Below are 20,257 nucleotides of genomic sequence, written 5' to 3'. Positions count from 1 at the left end.
TTAAATATAAAGAAATTATAAATTTTTAAATCACAATTTATTCATATGCACTATGGTTTTTTTTTTAAACAGCCCAAAAATTATAGAGAAACTTATGAGTGGGATAGACACAATTTTCAAGATGGAGGCTCTCCGTTTGCGTTCAATTTGTACCATAGACTAATAGAGTTTCGCATGCCTGAAACTGACACGTTAATCTTATGTGTGCGTTAAAGTCTAAAAATAATTTATTTTTATGTACGAACATTCCAACTAAAGATTTTCTAAAAATCAATAGACTTGTTCCAACCAAAATCGTATTAATTATATACTTTCATATCTTTTGTAACTTCCACTTACGTGTATTACCTCGAGCTGTAAGTTAAATGAATATGAGAACAGAAAAAAGTTGAACAACCTAAAGCTAAGCCATTTAAAAAAACACATCTCTATATAAATTAATCATATGTAATCAGTATGCTTATTTATTTCGTGAAGATTATTTATTATAATCAATAATCTTCACGGAAATGAATCCTCTTTGAACTCCTACTTGAACATAAAATACAATCTGTATACGTCATATAAGTCTCTTTATAATGGCAACAATATTCTTATCCAGAAAGAAGAAAACACGTTAAACTTGACGTGGACTTAACTAGCTGGCCCACTTTATTAAACAATAATGTGCTAGAATTTCTAACAATTAAAGTATTATAAGACAAGTGATTTAGTTCATTAATCAGATACATGTTATTTCTTGTATGAGGATGGATCTAAATGTTGTAAGTACATTTTATTTTCTGTTCAAAGAAATCATTTGACAGACATTTTCCGGAATCGGTAATGTGTATCGGTGTATTCTTTATTTGATAAATTATATTTCTTTCACAGAAAATGTATACTATTTTGTGTTCCATACTGCTAACACTACTTCTAAGTCAAAATGCGGAAGGTGCGGCAGTGATATCTATTGATTTGGGATCGGAATGGATGAAAATAGGCATCGTGTCACCTGGTGTACCTATGGAGATTGTTTTAAATAAGGAATCTAAACGCAAGACGCCGGCTGTGGTTGCATTTCGAGATGGTGTGAGAACATTTGGAGAAGACGCTGTTAATGTGGGTGTAAGATTCCCCAAGAACACATACAAATTTTTCTTAGATTTGTTGGGGAAGTCATTTGATCATCCATTGGTGAAAGCATACAAGTAAGACTTATACTACAATATAAAGCAACATATAATTGCTCAATTATTGTATCCAAATTAATGTAGAAGTAGAGGGAAATACAATTCAAAAATAAAAAAAAAAATGTTTTTTCTTAATCATATTATAAATTCAGTTTTCTAACCTAATTATTAATGTTATAGGGAGAGGTTCCCATATTATGATTTGGTGGCATCTGACCGTGGTACTCCCATTTTTGTACATGATGAGAACACAAAGTTTACCCCAGAAGAACTTGTTGCTCAACTTTTAGCCAAGGCAAAGGAGTTTGCTGAAATCAGTCATGGTATGTACTTTTTTTATTCTGTTAATAGGATTAATTGAAAACTTGTTAATGTTTAACAGGTTTATAGAACAATAACTGAAGCCTAATTTATTTTTCACTTTACTATGCGCAAAAAAAAAATAGATTGAATGAATGTAATCCAAAAAAAGCTAAAAATTTTGCTTTGTGTCAGAAGTTTTGTTTAACTTTTGGGAGTTTAAAAATAATTGATAATTATCCCTAACCCAATTTCTACAGGAAATTCTCAGACTAACTAAATAAATAACTATTCAACCTTGTAAGGCTTTGTCTTATGATAGGTTTTATTTAGTTTCACCTGTCCTGATGTTTGCAAATCATGTAAATTAAATTGATCCATTTCTCTTGAGCTGAAAGATAGTGCTGATTCCCATTTAAACAACACAACCGCATTGAGTTTGGCCTCATTTGACTAGTCTTTACAATCTTTTTAAAATTTTTTGTTTTTTCAATTTACAAGAACATAATAAAAGCTTGTTCTTAAAAAGGATATTTTTTTTAATATCATTGCAATAGGATTATGTATTTTTAGGACAACCTATTAGTGAATGTGTAATCACTGTGCCTGGATACTTCAATCAAGCTGAAAGGAGAGCTCTTAAGGATGCAGCGGCTTTGGCGGGACTTAATGTACTGCAACTTATCAATGATTATACTGCTATTGGTATTAACTATGGAATATTTAGACGGAAAGTGAGTATATCCAACATAGGAACAATATTAATAGCATTTAATTATTTGACATCATAAAAAAATTTCGGTATCCTTTAATTTTTTTAAATGTTTGATGTATTTTGATTTCTCTTCAATTAATTCAAGATTTTTCTGTTTAATATATTTAAATGGTTTTTTTAATAGCTAAATTTCTATAAAATTAATGTAAAATGTACTTAATTGAATATTCTGTTCATTATGTTTTTTATTATTTGTCAGGAAATCAATGAGACAGCTTGGTACACACTGTTCTATGACATGGGAGCTGTATCAACCAAAGCGGCTCTGGTCGAGTACAAAACTGTCAAGATAAAGGAGAAGGGTTATGTGGAGACTGTACCACAATTGCAAGTTATTGGTGTTGGATTTGACAGGTAATATAGCGTTAATATAATTTATACAAAAACTGTTATTTCTTTCGTTCTATCTTCTTTTTTTGTTTAATATTATTTGCAATTTAAAATGATTTTTAAAGCGGTGAAACAAATTTTCAAGAATTTGTCTTCATTTGATAGGACTTTGGGTGGTTTCGAAATGACGTTGCGTCTTCGCGAGCATTTGATCAAGGCTTGGCTGGCGAACGGTGGCGGTGACGTCAGAGCATCCCCCAGGGCTATGGAAAAATTACTGAGAGAAGCGGAAAGATTGAAAATTGTGTTGTCTGCTAATACAGAACATTATGCACAGATTGAAAATCTCTTGGATGATAAAGACTTTAAGGTTCTGGTGAGTACTGTTTTTAAATATATTTTTTATAAATAGGATATTAATTTTTATTTTGTTTTTTATTCTATGTACTATTATATATTACAGTAAGAACTCTTTGTTAGTACAAAGCAGGGAAATCAGTCCTAATGTTAAATCAAACATAATCATAGGTTCAATAAGTCAGTTTTTGCTTTACTTTATAGGTGACCCGGGCGGAGTTTGAAGAGCTTTGTTCAGATTTATGGAGTAGGGTATCAGGAGTTATCCAACGTGCGGTAGCATCTGCTGCGGGTTCCGGAGAGGGGGCGAAGTTGGTGCTGGCTGGAGGCGCAGCCCGGGCGCCTGCCGTGCACGAAGCTCTGCGTAAAGTGGTGGGACATGAACCAGCTCGATCCATCAATGCTGATGAAGCCGCTACCATGGGAGCTGTGTATAGGTAAGATATTTATGAAATAAATTACTATTGTTTTTTACTTCATTTGTGCTAAATTTCTCTTTCAATTTCCTTTTGTTATAATAACTTTGTATAAAGTTGCAATTGTTTTATTTTGTAGGGCGGCATCTCTGGCTACTGGTTACAAGGTTGCTCCATTGAACGTCCGCGATGCGGTCTTACTGCCCATACAGGTCGTTTTCACCAGAAATGTTGATGGCAATGAGAAATTGGTATGTATTTTATAACCTCTTAAAATTATGATAATTTCATGATTGCTTAATACTTATACAGCTCTTTGAAAACACATAATAATTGAATAAATAGTAAAAGGTAATTTTTTTTATTTCAGATCAGGAGAACATTGTTTGGTCCCATGAATCCTTATCCACAAAAGAAGGTAATAACTTTCAATAAACACACCGATGACTTCTCTTTCAATGTTAACTATGCTGAGCTTGATCATATACCATCTACAGAATTGAAATACATTGGTTCTCTAAACCTAAGTCAGGTTATTCTGTCTGGTGTTAGTGAGGCTCTCGCAAAACATACTGGAGATAATGTTGAACATAAAGGTATTAAAGCCCATTTCAATATGGACGATTCTGGTATCCTCAATTTGGTGAATGTCGAATTTGTAGCCGAAAAAACTGTGACTGAAGAAGATAATGATAAAGACAGCACTCTGTCTAAAATAGGAAGCACAATCAGTAAACTATTTAGCTCAGATTCTGAAACACTAGAAAAAGTTGAAGAAAAGGCAGAAGATAAACCAAAAGAATCAGAAAAGAATGAAACTAAGGCAAATGAAACAACTACAGAGAAACAAAACGCAACTGAAACTGAAAGCAAACCTAAACCTAAAGTGGTTGTACTAAAAGAACCAATTAAAAATGAGGAACAGATATTAAATTTGCAACCATTGTCACAGGATCAATTCAAAGAATCTAAAAACAAAATCAAAGAATTGAATATGATTGATAGGAAACGAGTCGAGAGAGAATCCGCTTTGAATAATCTAGAAGCTTTCGTTGTCGACGCTCAGTTGAAAATAGATATGGACGAATATGCCGAATGTGGTACTCAGGAACAAATTGAGGAAATTAAAAAGTTATGCAGTGAAACATCAGAATGGTTGTACGATGAAGGTTACGAAGCTGATACAGAGACATATGAATCAAAACTAGCTCTGTTGAGAGAGAAAACTAATCCCATTTTCTATAAAAATTGGGAACATAGGGAGAGACCTGATGCCGTTGCTGCGATCCGTAAAATGCTTAATTCTTCTCAAGAATTTCTTAAAATGGCAAAGAATTTAACTAAAGACACTAATTCTGAACGCGATGTGTTTACGGATGTTGAAATTGATGTTTTGGAAAAGAAAATCATGGAGACACAATCTTGGCTGACCAAGTCAATTGAAGATCAGAATCAATTGAAGAAAAATGAAGATATAAAATTGACTGTTGACAGCATTCGAGAGAAAATGTCTAATCTCGACAGGGAAGTAAAATATCTCGTCAACAAGATGAAGATATGGCGGCCGAAGAAACCCGTAAAGAAAGACTCTGATAATAAAACTGAAACCGTAATAGAGAACGAAAAAGAAGCCACCCCTGATACAGCAGACAGAGCGGAGAAGACAGAGAAACCAGAAGTTCTTCCGGAACAGAAAGAAGATACCGGTGGTGAGGAAACACTGCAGATATCTGATGAGAATCCTGAACATTCCGAATTATAATAGGTTTTCAAATTTAATTTATTAGTCTAATTTATTTTTTACATTGACAAACATATGGAATTTGTTCACTTTTCGTATATACAGTCTCGCACAAAAGTATGTTAGGTAATAGAGGCTATGTTCTGTAGTTGATAGTGTTTGAGTAAAATACTTTATTCCTGTAAAAAAAATAAGTTTAAAGTGTTACATCACAATAAATGTTTTTTTTTTAAATATTAAGTGAAGAGTTTCACTGCAGGTATATGAAGAGCGAACAAGTTCAACTCAAGATGAAAATCTCAACTATGATTATTCGCCGCCTTTTTTTATTTCCTATCGCTGTCAATATTGACATAACATAGACGTTGAGTTATATTAAAAATGCTATAATTTTCAACTAAAATTATCCTACAAATTTTGTTTGTATTATTTAAATATTTTCATTTCAAAATATTATTAGTACAAATTTATAATCTGTTTTTTTAAACACTCCTCGTCTATGGTTTGTCATAAAATAGGTAAATTGGCTATGGTATTTTTTTTATATATTTATTTGATTAACAAGAGCGGCGTTCCAGAATGTTCTATAATATTATGCAATGAACCCCAACTTGATAACGCGAGCGTATGTCTTAATTCAAAATGTGATATAGGTGAATGTAATTTTGCGAGTTTGGGACTGTTTTTCTGTTACCAATACTATAGTTTTTTTTTTAATTGGGTAGAAAAAATGGGTTGTTTTATCTAGATGTTAATGGATTTAGTAAATGTATATTTTGTTTATCAGTATTTAAAAAAAATACACTATGGGGTTGCGAATGAAGATTTTTTTGTTTTAACAATACGTATATCTGTAAAATTGTGCATTTATACTAACACTATAATCTATTATTATAAATGTTTAGATTATTATTATAAGATTTAGTGGATCTCTCTAATGACGCGTACTCTATAAATCAATTACGATAAGATTTCAATATACGATTAACCTAAAATTGTATTTATCGTATGTTTTCTTGTTTTTTTTTAAATAAATGTTGCTTCTTTAGGTATTTTTTTTGGTATCAGAAAACAGTTCGTGTAGTTTTACGTCTTTGAGATTTGTTAACTATCATTACCCAGTCGCAAATGAAAATAAATTATTGAACGAACATTAGATTGTTGTTTTTATTTCTTCTTATCTCAACTTCATAACAGCAAAACGTAAATAACAGTTGCTAAAAGTATGAATTTATTACTGAGAAAAAAAAAACTTAATAATTGATACTTGCATTTTTGGGATCCAAATTAATATGTAATAGAAAAAAACTGTTTACCCATTTATTTTTTATTAAACGAAGTGGGATAAAGCTAGGGGTTCATAATCATCTGCTATAAGTAAGTTACAGATCGTTGCCTACCGCTTTTAACGTGGGTTTCTGACATCAAAATCTCTAAAAAACATATATAATTACCTCTTTCAATATCTTTGACAAAACAGAGATAACGATACGTTTTAAACGGATATTTTGGACTCGGAAACCCACGGTAAGTCATCAGTAAAATACAGAAAGCGGACTATAGCTAAATCAATAAATAAAATTGAGATTCAAATTCATTTATATTTTTCCAAACCATTAGTTAATTATTTAACCATCTGGACCAACTCTAGTAGAAAGTTTATTCTGTGCGATGTGACATTTTGAACGCAATGCATGTTTGTTCATTTTTCGTTTTACTCACTAAAATATAAGCATATAGCGTAAGAATTTAAAAGTCGCAGCACTGATAAAGTAAAATAGAAATCTTTGTAAATAAAAGGCGAATTTCCTTTCGTACAAATTAGTTCTGTAGTTTTGATTAAAAGGCCCAACATCAATAGAAGGGCCAATTCGCAGCTTAGATGAAAAGCTCAAATGATTTTGCAAAGGCTCTTTGAGTGATATTCCTTGCTGATGTTTAATTAGTTTAAAATTGCAATATAACGGAGCGAATAATCAAACGATAAGTTGAACAAAACTGGTTTATTGTGCCTTGTTACCGTTGAAATGTTCAAGATTTTAATGCTGTTATCATTTGATTAGAATAAAATACAATAATTACATTAATGACGAAGTTTTCTGCTATAAAAAGTGTTTAACCCTTAATTCGATTGTGTCCAGTGTGACAAACAACTAATTAAAAAATATCTACAGAACTAGTTAAGAGAAAATTACGCAAGTATGACTTTACTAAAAAAAAAACAGTTTTTTTGCTACAAATAAATAAATATACCAATAGCTACTTGACTGCTGTTAACTAAGACATAAGTACTCCTAACAATTTATAGTAACCCGAAAGAAAAACAATTGCAATCGGGATTAGGAGACTCCAAATCCAAAACACATACAAACAACTACTAAGTCACTTTGTGCAAAAAACGTCTAGTCCGTTCAGAAGATCATTGCTTTGTAAACATTTCTTTCGATTTAATTTGGTTGTGGAATTCATTTAATCACTGCCACATTGTACATCATATGTAAAAGGTTACACTTAAGTATGCATGTCTCGGAATATTCTCTACAGAAGTTTTTTCACTGCAAAATGTTTGCACGATCTATGTCATGAAGTAAGCTGCTTATAAGTGTTCCCGCTCAAACATAGACAACTTTATTCTAGTCTAGTGTGTAGATAACAATTTTTTATCTGTAATATTAATACGTTTCAAATAAGGAGTCAGGAGTAGATAAAATAAGGCGAAACTGCGTCCTAATGCCATCAAACAAATTTTATCTTTACTAAGTATTTAATCCAGAAAGCTTTATTCTCTAAATACTCCACAGATAAAGGATCGTGTTTAAATTAATTTATATTGTTTAGGACAAATGTTTAAATTATAAGTTTCGAATATCTCACTATTATGATGGACCAAATCCTAAGATTTAAAAGTAAACACCCATCCCAGCAAAGGCTACATGTACGTTGCTTTTCGTAATTTGTGAATTAATTTATCATGAAAACATGATTAGTTTGAATTTTATTTTTTAAATAAATATATCGATGACCCCGTTTAAAATATGCGCCAGTAGTGTAAAAAAAGTAATTGATAAATTTTCTCAGTAACAAATAAATAAAGAAAATGCAATGTAACCTAACCGTGATTTGGAAGCAGTTCAAAGGGTCGATTAATTAAATCCATCCAGAGCCTAAGTTAATTGTCCCATCCATCATAATACAAAGTGGAATTCCACTGAGCTGACAAAATTAAAATTGATGATTTCTGAACAACGGCAAGTTTTTGTACATTTTTTAGACAAAATTAACGTCAAATTTTATTTTGGTGACGAAAAATATTTCACTAAAAGAATTGTTGATTTTATTAACTATGAATAGATAGCAAACAAATTATAATTAAGTTAGAAAATAAGGAAAAGAAAAAAATAAAGCTTTCGCTACCTTTGTTATTTCGAATGTGTTTCGTTTCATAAAAATCTCCTACAATAATATTCTATTTGTGCCAGATATTTTGAAAATATCTGAAAGCTTATAAACTTATTCTGTCAGACACACTGCATTGCAAACAAACGTTGTTGATAAAGTAGCCACAATTTAAAGTTTGTTACCATTTTGTTCCAACAGTTCCGTTACTTCTCTTTATTGATTGTTGGGTGTGTTTAATCGTCTTCGAGTTTAAAAAGACTCTGATTCGTACTTTACTGACTACATTTCAAATTACCTCTGATTATAACATGACTGTTAATTTCTTAAACTATTATTTATATTTTTTATACGGTGAATTGCATTAACAATTTGAATTTGACGTGTTTAACAATATGAAGTTATGATCCCAGTAAGCTTTACGTGAGGTATTATCATGTTTAAATCAGGCCATTTAAAAAAAATTACTAATAAATAAATTGGAATAAATAATGTTGCCAGCACCAACAACAAGATGTCGACAGGAGAGGTCAATCCACTTTCCATTATCCAAATGCATTGGAGCGTAGATTAACCATGCCACTGCACCAAGAGTTACGGAATGTAGTCTAGGTGTTATATATTTTCAGTTATAGGTATGTAACACGAGTGGAATAATATGTATTGTACTTTTATTGTACCAAAAATAAATAGACTAAGCAATTATTGGGATGGAAAAAAAAAACCTAGTTAAAAAATGACAAAATGCAGTGTTTACCATTAAATATTTGTTAAAATATTGACAAGCTGATCTTGTAAGTATCTTAAATGAAATAGTATAATGATGGACGCACCTTGGTCCGGCAACATCCAGGCTATTGCTTTTTTCATCAGGGCTTTTGTTTTGTCGAAACCCATCCCGAAGGAAACAGTCGGCGCCCGCGCCGTCCATTGGCGCCTTTCTCCATTAGAACGAGACCGATGTAATTTAATACCGCGACAGAAAGAGTCAGAGCGATAGCATTCCGCGCGCCCGACCGGCAAGCGAACAGCGAGCCAAAAGAATCCAGTTTAGTTGTTGTGTATCGGTGAGTTAGTTGTGTATGTTTTTTAACAGTGTGAGTTTTAATTCCGGCGTTTTGTTAAACAAATACATTAATTTGTGTGTGAAAAAAACTGGTATGACTAAGTGAATGATGAGATTGTGTTTTTGAATATTTGTGTGTTGACAACGAAGACCTGAAAACGGTAAGAATGCAAGCTATCCCTCACCCGTCCCTCTTTTAAGAATGCAGTGTACCTCAGTTATTTGACTCCTGCGCACCTTGCGTGTTATTCAAGATTGGAGCCAAGTTAGAAAAAAGGGCCTTACCCTTATATTTAGAAACGATAGTTCCGTTGTTTTTATTCAAACTGAAAATGGTCATACAACAATGAATTGTTTGTCATGTATCGTTAATCACACAATAATAAACACGTACTGTTTTACATGTTATATGATATACCATAATAGATACAAGATATAAAATGGAATGAATATTACCAACAAGATTTTATTTTTAGGTTCTAAAGTAGATATATTATTCAATAAAATATTATGTTAATACTTTACAACTTTATTTTCTTTTACACCCATACAGGGTACCTACGTGTTTATGAGCGAAAAAGAAATAAAATTAGGGATTCTATATTTCAAACCATAAAATTGGTACAATCACTTTTCGCAAAAATTGCAAAGACACGGCAAAACCCAAAGTTAATGTTTACTAATGGAGCATATACGTAGAAGAATAATTTAATTCATTAAATAACTAGATGTATTAATGTAGAAGCGATAGAGATGTGTCCGAACCGCGCCAAGTGGAGGTCCGTGATCTGTCTACCCTTCTGGGTTAGGGTGTGAGTTATGTTTTGTTGTTATTAATAACGTTTTACATTTATTAATAGTTACAGTTTCGTTACCTACTAATTTAATGTTGTTTGCAATTATGGTATCATCGTAGCTATGGTCAATATTTGGAAACAAAATTATGCAAACGACAAATCTGTAGACTTGTTGCTTTGTACAGAAGCAAGTTAATGAAGTGTTAACATTGACAATGCTATGTTTGTCAACAAATATGATGATTTTTCTGAAACATTTACATATGTCCAGCACCAACAATTAAGTGTAATTCGCTCTAAGAAATATCCTGATAGCTTTCAGAGAACTCTTACGATTTGTAAACACTGTTTGTTAGCTATTTAATTTAAGATTTATGAAAAACTAGCTGTCGCCCGCGTCTCGCTAAAATTGATTATTAGCCTATGTGTTCTTTCCGACTATGTTCTACATCTATGGCAAATTTCAGCAAGATACATGCAGCCGTTCCGGAGATACCTTCAAACAAACATTCATCTAAATATTCGCATTTATAATAACAGTAAGATAAAAAAATCGGCACGAAATAATTGTGTGGAAGATACCTATCTAATACATGCCCAATAACAGCCGGTTCAAGGTTAACACAAGATTTGAGGTTTTTTTCATTTAGACTAGAGGTCTAACCTTAGTCGGAATTTTTACGATCGACTAAAAATCTCTCACGTATTCTATGGGCTCTCCATTTACTTCAGTTAACTAATTCTAGGAGCTTTGTCGGTAAGCTTTGGTGTACAGATTTTATTGATTTTGTCTGATAACGAAATACTAAGAAAGCGTATCCTTAGTAAAAGTGATTTGGAACATTTGAATAGATCTTATTATCTGACCGTCTTATGTCATTCGAAATTAATGACTTCTTAGAAAAAATATCGAGGAGTTAGTTCTGAAGACAGACTCGAAACTCTTTAACAATGGGCCATAAGATATTATAAGAAAAAAATATTTAGTTAAAAAAATAAAAACAAAAAGCAGAGAGTTTTAATAAGGTCTTATTTTCTAAACCTAAGGCTAACAGTAGTTGCGTTTGAGAATTTCTCCGTTTAAAACTCATGAATATTGTATTTTTTTTTCCAATGCCACGTATGTTCTACGTTCTTAATGACACGAAACATCGTGCAAAAGAGTTTCTTTGCAACGCGAAATAATTTTTCATTCGAGTAAAAGTCCCGAACGTCGAGTCTCGATTTATTTTTGCAACTAAACCATCGTCACATCTTTGTGGCTAAATTATAATTTTATTTTTAATAAACCCGTGTTATTACTAACCAGATTATTTGACAAACTTTTTTACTAATATCATTAATCTTATGATCATCTTGTCAGTAATAAAGGTCTTATGTTGATAGGTTATTTATTGCTAAGCGAAAGTGGTTCAGGTCATTGGTATTTACCATGTAAATCACACAATCACTCTAAGTAAGGGGTTAATTTGGGTAATTATCAAAGAATCTGCTAGTGGTAATTACCAGTGTTCCCTTTGCGTAATATAGCCTAGCATCATCTTACGATATGGTGAAACGAGACAGTGTAATATGTTGCCAGTATCAAAACTTTTGGCAAATCACTTTACACTATGTAGCGTACCAGTACCGTATGCCTTCATTTTATTTTATAAGAAGATCAAGCGATGTAAGTAGTACTTGCCACCTGGTGTTGCCAGCAAGAAGTATCTATTGGAAACCATTGGTAAAATCATTCTTAAATACAAATTATTGTAATCATTTTACTATACATTTATCTAAGGGAATTCCGTTGACTACCGCAATGCTTTTGAAAACTCATTGTCACATTTCGGGAACATGAACGCTATATATTATACTTGTGACAGCTTGTGACTGTTCGACCACTTGATGTATGCGCTTCGATATCACGCTCGGTTGTACCAAAATAATTGCTATACATTTTGATGCTACAATGTTAAACTCTATGTATAGTATAGTGTTAGATAAAACAAGACCACTGAATGTACAAGAGTAATTTACCAAACATAATCTTAAGCAAGACCATTTTTCTTGTATGATGACAGATCATTATGGACCCTAAAATGATGTTTACGACTTGAGAAGGAGATGCTATAATTTCAAAAGGTTTTTTCTTCTATTAAAAGCATAGAGTCACCTTCTAAAGGTATACTAATCTATACTAATATTATGTAGAGGAAAAATTATGCATTGAATAGGCTCCGAAACCACTGAACGGCTACACTATACTCGTGTGACGTAGGCTATTTTTATTACCAATTCCGCGCAGACGAAGTTACTGTCAACTCTTATACATATTAAAATGTCACCGAAATATTTTTTTGCTGCAATAGGAAAGGGCTCAAAGACCTCTTTTTACTCCATCAAAAGTCGTGGGATCTTATTACCCTTAATACCTTTCACTTTTAAATAATAATAAAGTCTGCTATAATTCACCGATTTGTAATTAAGAATTTTTGGTCTAGTTCTTTGATCGTAATAATTTATAAGGACCCAGAATTGTTCGAATGCAAATTAAACTCAATCAAAACTGTTCACAGCAAGATTTAATTTATAACTAAAGTTCTATGTTATTCAAAGTATATATTTAAAGTCGGTTCGGTTATTTACATAAAGTTGTTGAATTATCGATATTCGATTTGATGTTAATTGTACTGAGTTGATGAAAACTTTGTTCACTTTGACCCGTTGGCGCGGTCTCGAAATATGAAACATGATGTTCAGGTAACTTCAACCAGTTATAACTGGTCGCGCAATGTGAACATAATATTGCCACGTCTATTTTACCACGACCGTTTTTAAAACAGTTTCTTTTGAGTAAATTAAGGCATAATATACTCGTATCTTGGACTTACACAAACACACACACTTGGACACAAAAATTATATGAACATTCTCATTCCATCACACACAATTCATCAATGCAATGAAGATATTACGACATGAGACTTCGAAAAGATATAAAAACTTCAAATGTGTTCGTCATGCGGCTATTATTATAAGCTTTCAAAGCAGTTGATAAAAAATGTATCGACACGTTTAACGAACTTCCATTTCGGTTGGCAATAAACGATTTCGAAATACATCGCTTTATGCTTTTCGAACTTGGTCTGATAAAAACAAATCAAGTTTAATTACGGCCGAATTTGATTTGGAATGCCATTCGATTCTGTTTGGTTGTTTAAGGAACGTTTTCGGATATAGAGACGAACAACTAACAAACATCCATCCATTAATCTAAACATTCATATTTATAATATTAGTAATGATTAGTAAAAAATGTCTGAAAAAAGCTATATCTCTCTTCGAGTCTTTAAAATCGGAAGCAAATCGTTCAATTTCGATGTGTCATTTTTAGAAAGAATTAAATAATTTTATTGGTGAAGCTGATTTGTAGGAAACTTGGTAAACAATGTAAACAACTTTGCAGCGTAATAAAAGACGGTTTCGAATATGAGTTTTTGGAAGAAACAAGAATGTATGGGTACTTTGGACAACTCAATTATGATGTTTCTGGTAATCATTCGTTTCTCGTCTAACCTGTTAGCGTGGAACGCGAATTGCAACGGTTTTTCTTTGAATGCCTTCTGTACATGGCAGTTTGTATCCCGGCGACCATCGTAAAGAAAAAAAATTAAAGCTCCGATGGGCAATTGAATGAAAATTCTTAACTAGCAATCAATTTGATTGGCTGAGAACCACATCATTAGCACTTGATAGTTATAAAAATATAAGGTTTTAAAGAAATATATAAAAAAAAATAAGTGTCTAGACAATTACTGGACCCCTGATATTCAGCTAGAATATTAGGAGAACCACATATTAAGTAGTAGCTGTCGCCCGCGAATTAAAAAAAAAACAATTGGTCGCAGCGTAATGTTATACAGCCTAAAGCCTTCCTTTATAAATGGACTATCCAACAAAAAATATTTTTTCTAATCGGAACAGTAGAATAGCGCGAAGAGTTTGTTTGTTTGTTTAACAAACAACAAACAAACTCTTCCGCTTTATATTATGAGTATAGATTTAATTTATTTCAATCTGAAAATGACTATAACAATAGGGCTCGAAGTCTTTAGTCATTTTTTTAGTTCACAAGATCAAGTATAATCGATTTATTGGAATTACCAAGTTTATTATCATTCAACAACGGTATTCTTGTACTAAATTGTTACTTGCTCGGGGTCTTCGGGGTCAATATAACATTGTGAGAACGTACTATAAAGCGATAGTTTGTGTTAATAACTATTACAGCTATATGATTTGTTTTTATGTTTCATGGACATGAAATTAATAGTTTAGAAAAGACTGGGAACCAAAAAAAATTAATAAAGCTAGGCTGAATCTAAGAATGTTAATTAAACGGATTTTAAAAGTGACTATTAATCAACATGAAACATGAGTCTGCGATTTCTAGCGACTCTAGACTAGACGATTTCTGGACCTTCATTTTACTGGAATGGCGAAAATTGTTCGTATTTTTATTATAAAATTAAAAATTAAATATTGTTAATATTCACTTATAAAGGTTCTCTGGGGAGCTTTTGAGGTTAGTTATTGTGAAATAGGTTTATACTAAGCTACCTAGCCTTGCAAGCGTAACTGTAGATGCCTAAAAGCAAACAGTGGCTTAGTAGTTCCCTAAATTATTCTAATGTTTGGTTGGATTTCTGAAGCTGGAATTCTTTAGCGGCCTATCTTGATTGAGACGTATTGCTGAGTTGTATTAACTTGTATGTAGTCACTATTCTCATCATCATCATCATGTTCCTACCCTGTCTCCATATAAAGGGTATGCATGCGTAACCTACGCACAAAATATCAGAAAGAAATGTGTAGATGGATGTTTGTTTGAAGATATCTCCAGAACGGCTGAACGGATTATGATGAAATTTGGCATAGATGTGTATAGCATAGCGTGGAAGAACTCAAAGGCTAATAATTGTTTGTTTTCTAATTCCGTGCGGACGGAGTCGCAGGCGACAGCTAGTAGTAGATATATCTTGGTGATATATTTGCACAAATATGCGTGGGCACTGCGGTTGTCAACGTTTACTTATGATTTAATAGTGTTAATTAATTTAGTACGCATGTAAACAAATGAATGTTGATAATGAATTATAGTTTTATATTGCGGACTCGTCTCGTGTGCTTTACACGCTGCGGCTGTTTACGATCGTATGACACCACGATAAGAAGATGTGTACGTGATTTGTGAGGCATACCACTTAGTACTGGTAAGAATTATAAACATATGTTTTTCTGTTCTGTTTGAAATTACTAGAGGTACGGTTGGGAAAGAAAATTGAACATATCAAATGTTCTTTAAGAATCAATTACTCTCATTTCTAAAAATCGAAATAAATATCTGTTCTATAATTTTACTATAACGGATTTAAGAAAACGTATTATTTGTATATTTTACTTCTTTATGTTGACGTTTATGTTTCAAGAAAAAATGTTAGATATCGTGAGAACGATATAAAGGTTACGATTTATGGTCATAATCAATTTAATGCACAAAATAAACTGCGTTTCCTAACGGTGTTTTTGAAACACGTAACAAATCAAACGACTCGTAATCGCTTCCGAGTCGCACGAGCATCGTGTATCCCGATATATTTCACAATATATCTCCGACAATGGCTAGATGTACAACGCTAAATAACACATATAAATCCACCTTAACGCCATCCCGCCGCGAAAGCACTTGCAAACCCGCCGACTAAGCGACTTGGGAAAAATTGTAACTCACCGTAGAGAGCTATATTTTATAAGCATTTTATGTTTTATTACACGTCTCAGATTTTTTTACCTAATGCCAGTCCTAATGGAAGTTGGTAATCATTATGAGAAGAGTGAAAAACTGTGTCCGTAATTCCGGGATTGCAGAAAAGATAAAACGAGAATGTGAATTAAATTTGATTTTTTATTTACTTAATTTAAAAAAATCACAAAACTTTTTCGGTATTCCATTCCTCTACGGAAGTTTTTTTTGGTAAGTATTTGCGAGTTCTGAAAACATCATACATATTTCAGGCGACTTGATTAATGAGGCTAAGTTTGGGCAAACGTAGGCGTTTGCTTATCCGGTTGAGTGGCTACTTAATGACTAATCGATTCGTCAACTTTGAACCGAATTATAATTGCCGATTCCTCAGAACAAACTTCACAAACATCTGTGTATTATAAATCTGAAATCTACTTTTAATGTTTTAAAGTTATTTATAAGTAAAGTTTTGAGTTTGAAATAATATCGTTAATATTACTTCTTATTTCATACTTATATTATAAAAGCGCATGTTTGGATGGATGTTCGTTTGAAGGTATCTCCAGAACGGCTGCAAGATATAGAATATGGTCTAGAAGAGCGCGTAGGCTACTAATTAAGATTTTTTTACACCGCGCAGATGACAGTTAGTCGTGGGCAACAGCTAGTCTTAAACATATTTAAAAGTTGTAATGTAAATTATTAATATTATTTGACTTATTCTAAAGGTACTTTTACCGTAGTTTATTAAATAAGTCATGACAAAATGACAAGGAAAGAGTAATTTAAGAAGCGCTATTGTCAGCCCGAGCGGACATTTTTCTCCGAACAATGGAACAAAAATTGGTCGTAAATTTTTCCATTTTCGGACGTCTCGTTTGCTTTTCTCTGGTTTTTGTTCTGAACAGATTAAGAGAAGTGTCTCAGATAAAAAACTACCACATATTTTTAACAATATTAAAGTAATAAAAACACAAAAAGAAAATCTTTTACTTTAAAAAAAAATTGGTATGACACGAAAAATTCCTTAACTTTTCTTCTTCGTTGATAAAAAATCGTGCTGAAACTTAAAACCAATGTTTGTGGCCTTTTTTAGTTCTATAAAATTTGTTTTGCATTTTATATTAGAGAATAGACAGTCGATGCTAAGCCTTCGTATCTTTTCACTGAATTACTGAAATAATACTTTCTACGTGGGATCTTTGGATAAATCACAAAGGATTTATCTCAAAGAGCATGATCTGAGAACTTGAAAATCTGTTAGGATTGCAGCTGTTGTCTTTTTATGGAATACATTCTGCTTATTTTATAAAATGCAGCAAAGTTTTCATACTTTACTAAGAAAAGCTTTACGAGTGCATACATCAGAATGCTCTTAAAATGAACAAAAGTAACACTTTTGGTGACAACAAAAGGGTTATTTAGAAATGAAATGATACAAAAAATAGTTCTTTACGAAACGAAATTGAGATAAATTTTTAGACGCATTTGCATTGCAATTACACATTTCTGACACCAACTAAAAGTAATTTTAATTTGTCTTCGTATTTGTCCATTTTTAATAAAACATTGCAAAAGGAATAAATTTCCTTTAATCTCTTACCGTTTCATAGATTTTAATTAAAAAATCAATTGGAGTTGACTTAATCTTATCGGGTAATAGATGAATTGGAATTACGGCAGCGATCTGCAGGATCAAATTAGAATAGATCTCGAGGGACTCGTAGACACAATTATATAACAAGCGACCCAATTTATACTTTTCGAGTTTGTATCAGATGTCAGTCACCCTTGTTTTCTACTAACGAAAAACCCGTGCAACATATCGGGAACTCTATTTTCCCAAAGAAAATTAAAGGGATAACATGTAATAAACTTACACAAACACGATAAACTAGACTCATCAAAATCTCACTATTAATTATTTATTTATTAATATTATAAATGCGAAGGTTTAGTTAGATGGATGGATGTTTGAGGGTATCTCCGGATCGGCTGAACTTATCTCGCTGAAATTTGCCATAAATGTAGATCAAAGTCTGTAAAAACACATAGGGTACTTATTAAGTTTTTTTTTAATTCCGCGCGGACAGAGTCGAGGGCGACAGCTAGTAAGTTATAAAAAGTTGTTACATGTGTAGAACTATTTAGTATGTCCGATTGTATCATTGCTATTTTCTACCAGAACTGGTTTGTGAATAGACAACCTTTAATTAATTTCGATTGCCTCGCGGGTGTTCTGTTTTGTATCTGGTATGCAATTATACCAAAATAACATTTGATGTAATAACCGGTTGCGACAAATATTAAAGGCAAAACATTATTACAGTATGTGTTAGATTCGGATATGACGGCTGATAGAGATGTATGGAGGAGTACTACATACTGTGCCGATCCTCGATAGGAATAAGGGCAGGTTGGTGATGATGATGACCGGTTGTGCCAAATATATTTTACGATAAATATGAGTTATAATCATTTAAATTAATGAATGAATGCTGGTAAGAATAATCTAACGAAACCCCAATTAATAACGATTTACATAGGTATGATTGCTAAAGTAATAGAACCAAAATTGCTGCAAATTATCTTCGCTATAAAGTTGATCGGTCTAAAGAAATATTCCGGCATTTTAATTTAAAATTATATCGACATTTTATATTAATATACTCATCATGGCTTAACTTGTGTCAAAGTGTCACAAGATTTAGCGTTGCTTTAACGCGGCTGTAGTATAATCTTTAAAATTTTTCATGCGCACATTGAGAGCACTCAGCACGGGCCGCGTTGGACTAAAGTGGCTGGTTATAACATGTCTAACGCAATATTCATCTCTATTGCCTTTATCATACATGCAAAAACGGTTTCGTATGGGATTTACTAAATGGGGGTCTAGCAGCAAGGGGTTTTGAACCGAAGTCGCATGGCACGTGGGTGCTATGAATAGCTCCGAGTGCTATTCACGTGTAGTGCTCTAGAATCAACGAGGAGGTGTCACGGTGGTCAGAATATATGAGCTTCCGTAAAGCCTTTACTATGTGAAGCTCTCGTATCCTTCTTATTCATAATTTTGTAAAGGATACATCCTGTTAACATTTTGAATTAACTGAAAAATAATTTGATCTTGCGATTTCATTCGTCTTCAAATTCATTCTTTATTCAACTTCATTTTGCGACCCTTTTGTCGATTGATCACATTGAAAACCGTTAGATTTTTTGTGGCATAATGATTTAATCGTTGTCCAATATTATAGCTTTTCATTTCTACCAAAAAAAGATGTGACTAGTTTTTGCTTTCCTAAGTAACATGCCTTGTCAATTAAATCGCTTGTTACAAATTAGCTTCAACGCTAATTTCTGAATTCAAAGACACGTAAAGTTTGTTTGTAAATTCCAAAAGCGAAACTTGATTCCCTCAATCGATCCCTAATCGTTAGTCCCAGTTGAAGCTTGTCCTTGTGTTGTTTACCTCGAGTTATTGGTTCTCCCCACCTCTTTTGAAGTTGATAAAATGATATTCCAATGCTATACATAATTATGTAGGTTTTCTAAAAAGTAGAGTTATTTATCCATAAAAACCTTAAGCGCCTTTTTGTCAAAAGTGAGCGGATCGTAGCGCGAAATAGTCCCTTAAAGACTCTAAGTGCAACACTCGATTCGAAGATCAGGGAATTTACGTCACACTAATTAGACGAGACATTCATTAGACACTGTAGTATTGGATTTTACAACTATTCACTAGTCCAGTTTGTTGCTTCTCCTAATAACTCAATCTCATTAGACTCGTAGAGAAATAGCGTATAAAATAAACACGGAGCGAGATATTTAGTGTACTCATGTAACATGTTCTAGGCTTTCAAAATGGCGATGCTACGTCGCAGCCTTTCCTTTATAAGACTAGTCTCCTTTGTAGCGTTCCGTGTATTAGACTTGACGAAATCGCATTAGCCGTCTTGTTTGTACGGAACCAAAGCCCCGTGAGCGTATCGCATGGTAAGAGACCGTCCTGTGTATGCAAATGTATTCTCTCCTACTAAATATATTGTGGGTCCATAATTTTCATAGTATATAGCTTATTATATACTGGAATAAGGTGTGTAAGGTAAAATGATGTTT

At 32.6% G+C, this 20,257-nt stretch overlaps 2 protein-coding genes across 2 annotated transcripts in view; both read left to right on the top strand.

The window, feature by feature from the left end:
• Positions 1-601: 601 nt before the first annotated feature.
• Grp170 (hypoxia up-regulated Grp170 co-chaperone protein) lies at positions 602-6,247 on the top strand. The gene is made up of 9 exons (XM_013317432.1): positions 602-764; positions 874-1,190; positions 1,353-1,495; positions 2,046-2,206; positions 2,447-2,601; positions 2,743-2,953; positions 3,139-3,371; positions 3,490-3,601; positions 3,721-6,247. Exons 1-9 carry the CDS (start codon positions 744-746, stop codon positions 5,110-5,112), a joined length of 2,745 nt encoding a protein of 914 aa, XP_013172886.1. The 5' UTR covers positions 602-743; the 3' UTR covers positions 5,113-6,247.
• Positions 6,248-9,525: 3,278 nt separating this feature from the next.
• boi (brother of ihog) overlaps positions 9,526-20,257 on the top strand; it is a 33,328-nt gene continuing 22,596 nt past the window's right edge. Inside the window, exon 1 of the mRNA XM_013317570.1 lies at positions 9,526-9,714. The gene's annotated coding sequence lies outside the window, so the exon portion shown is untranslated. The remainder of the gene's footprint in view (positions 9,715-20,257) is intronic.

This window comes from Papilio xuthus, unplaced genomic scaffold (assembly GCF_000836235.2).
Source record: "Papilio xuthus unplaced genomic scaffold, Pxut_1.1 DF826938.1, whole genome shotgun sequence".
Classification (NCBI taxonomy): domain Eukaryota; kingdom Metazoa; phylum Arthropoda; class Insecta; order Lepidoptera; family Papilionidae; genus Papilio; species Papilio xuthus.
This window is presented reverse-complemented; position numbering and strand designations above follow the sequence as displayed.

Coding starts and splice junctions, on each gene's coding strand:
- Grp170 (XM_013317432.1), top strand. CDS start 744: ATGAGGATGGATCTAAATGTT. Junction 2,954..3,138: donor ATAAAGACTTTAAGGTTCTG/GTGAGTACTGTT, acceptor TTTACTTTATAG/GTGACCCGGGCGGAGTTTGA. Junction 3,372..3,489: donor ACCATGGGAGCTGTGTATAG/GTAAGATATTTA, acceptor TTTATTTTGTAG/GGCGGCATCTCTGGCTACTG.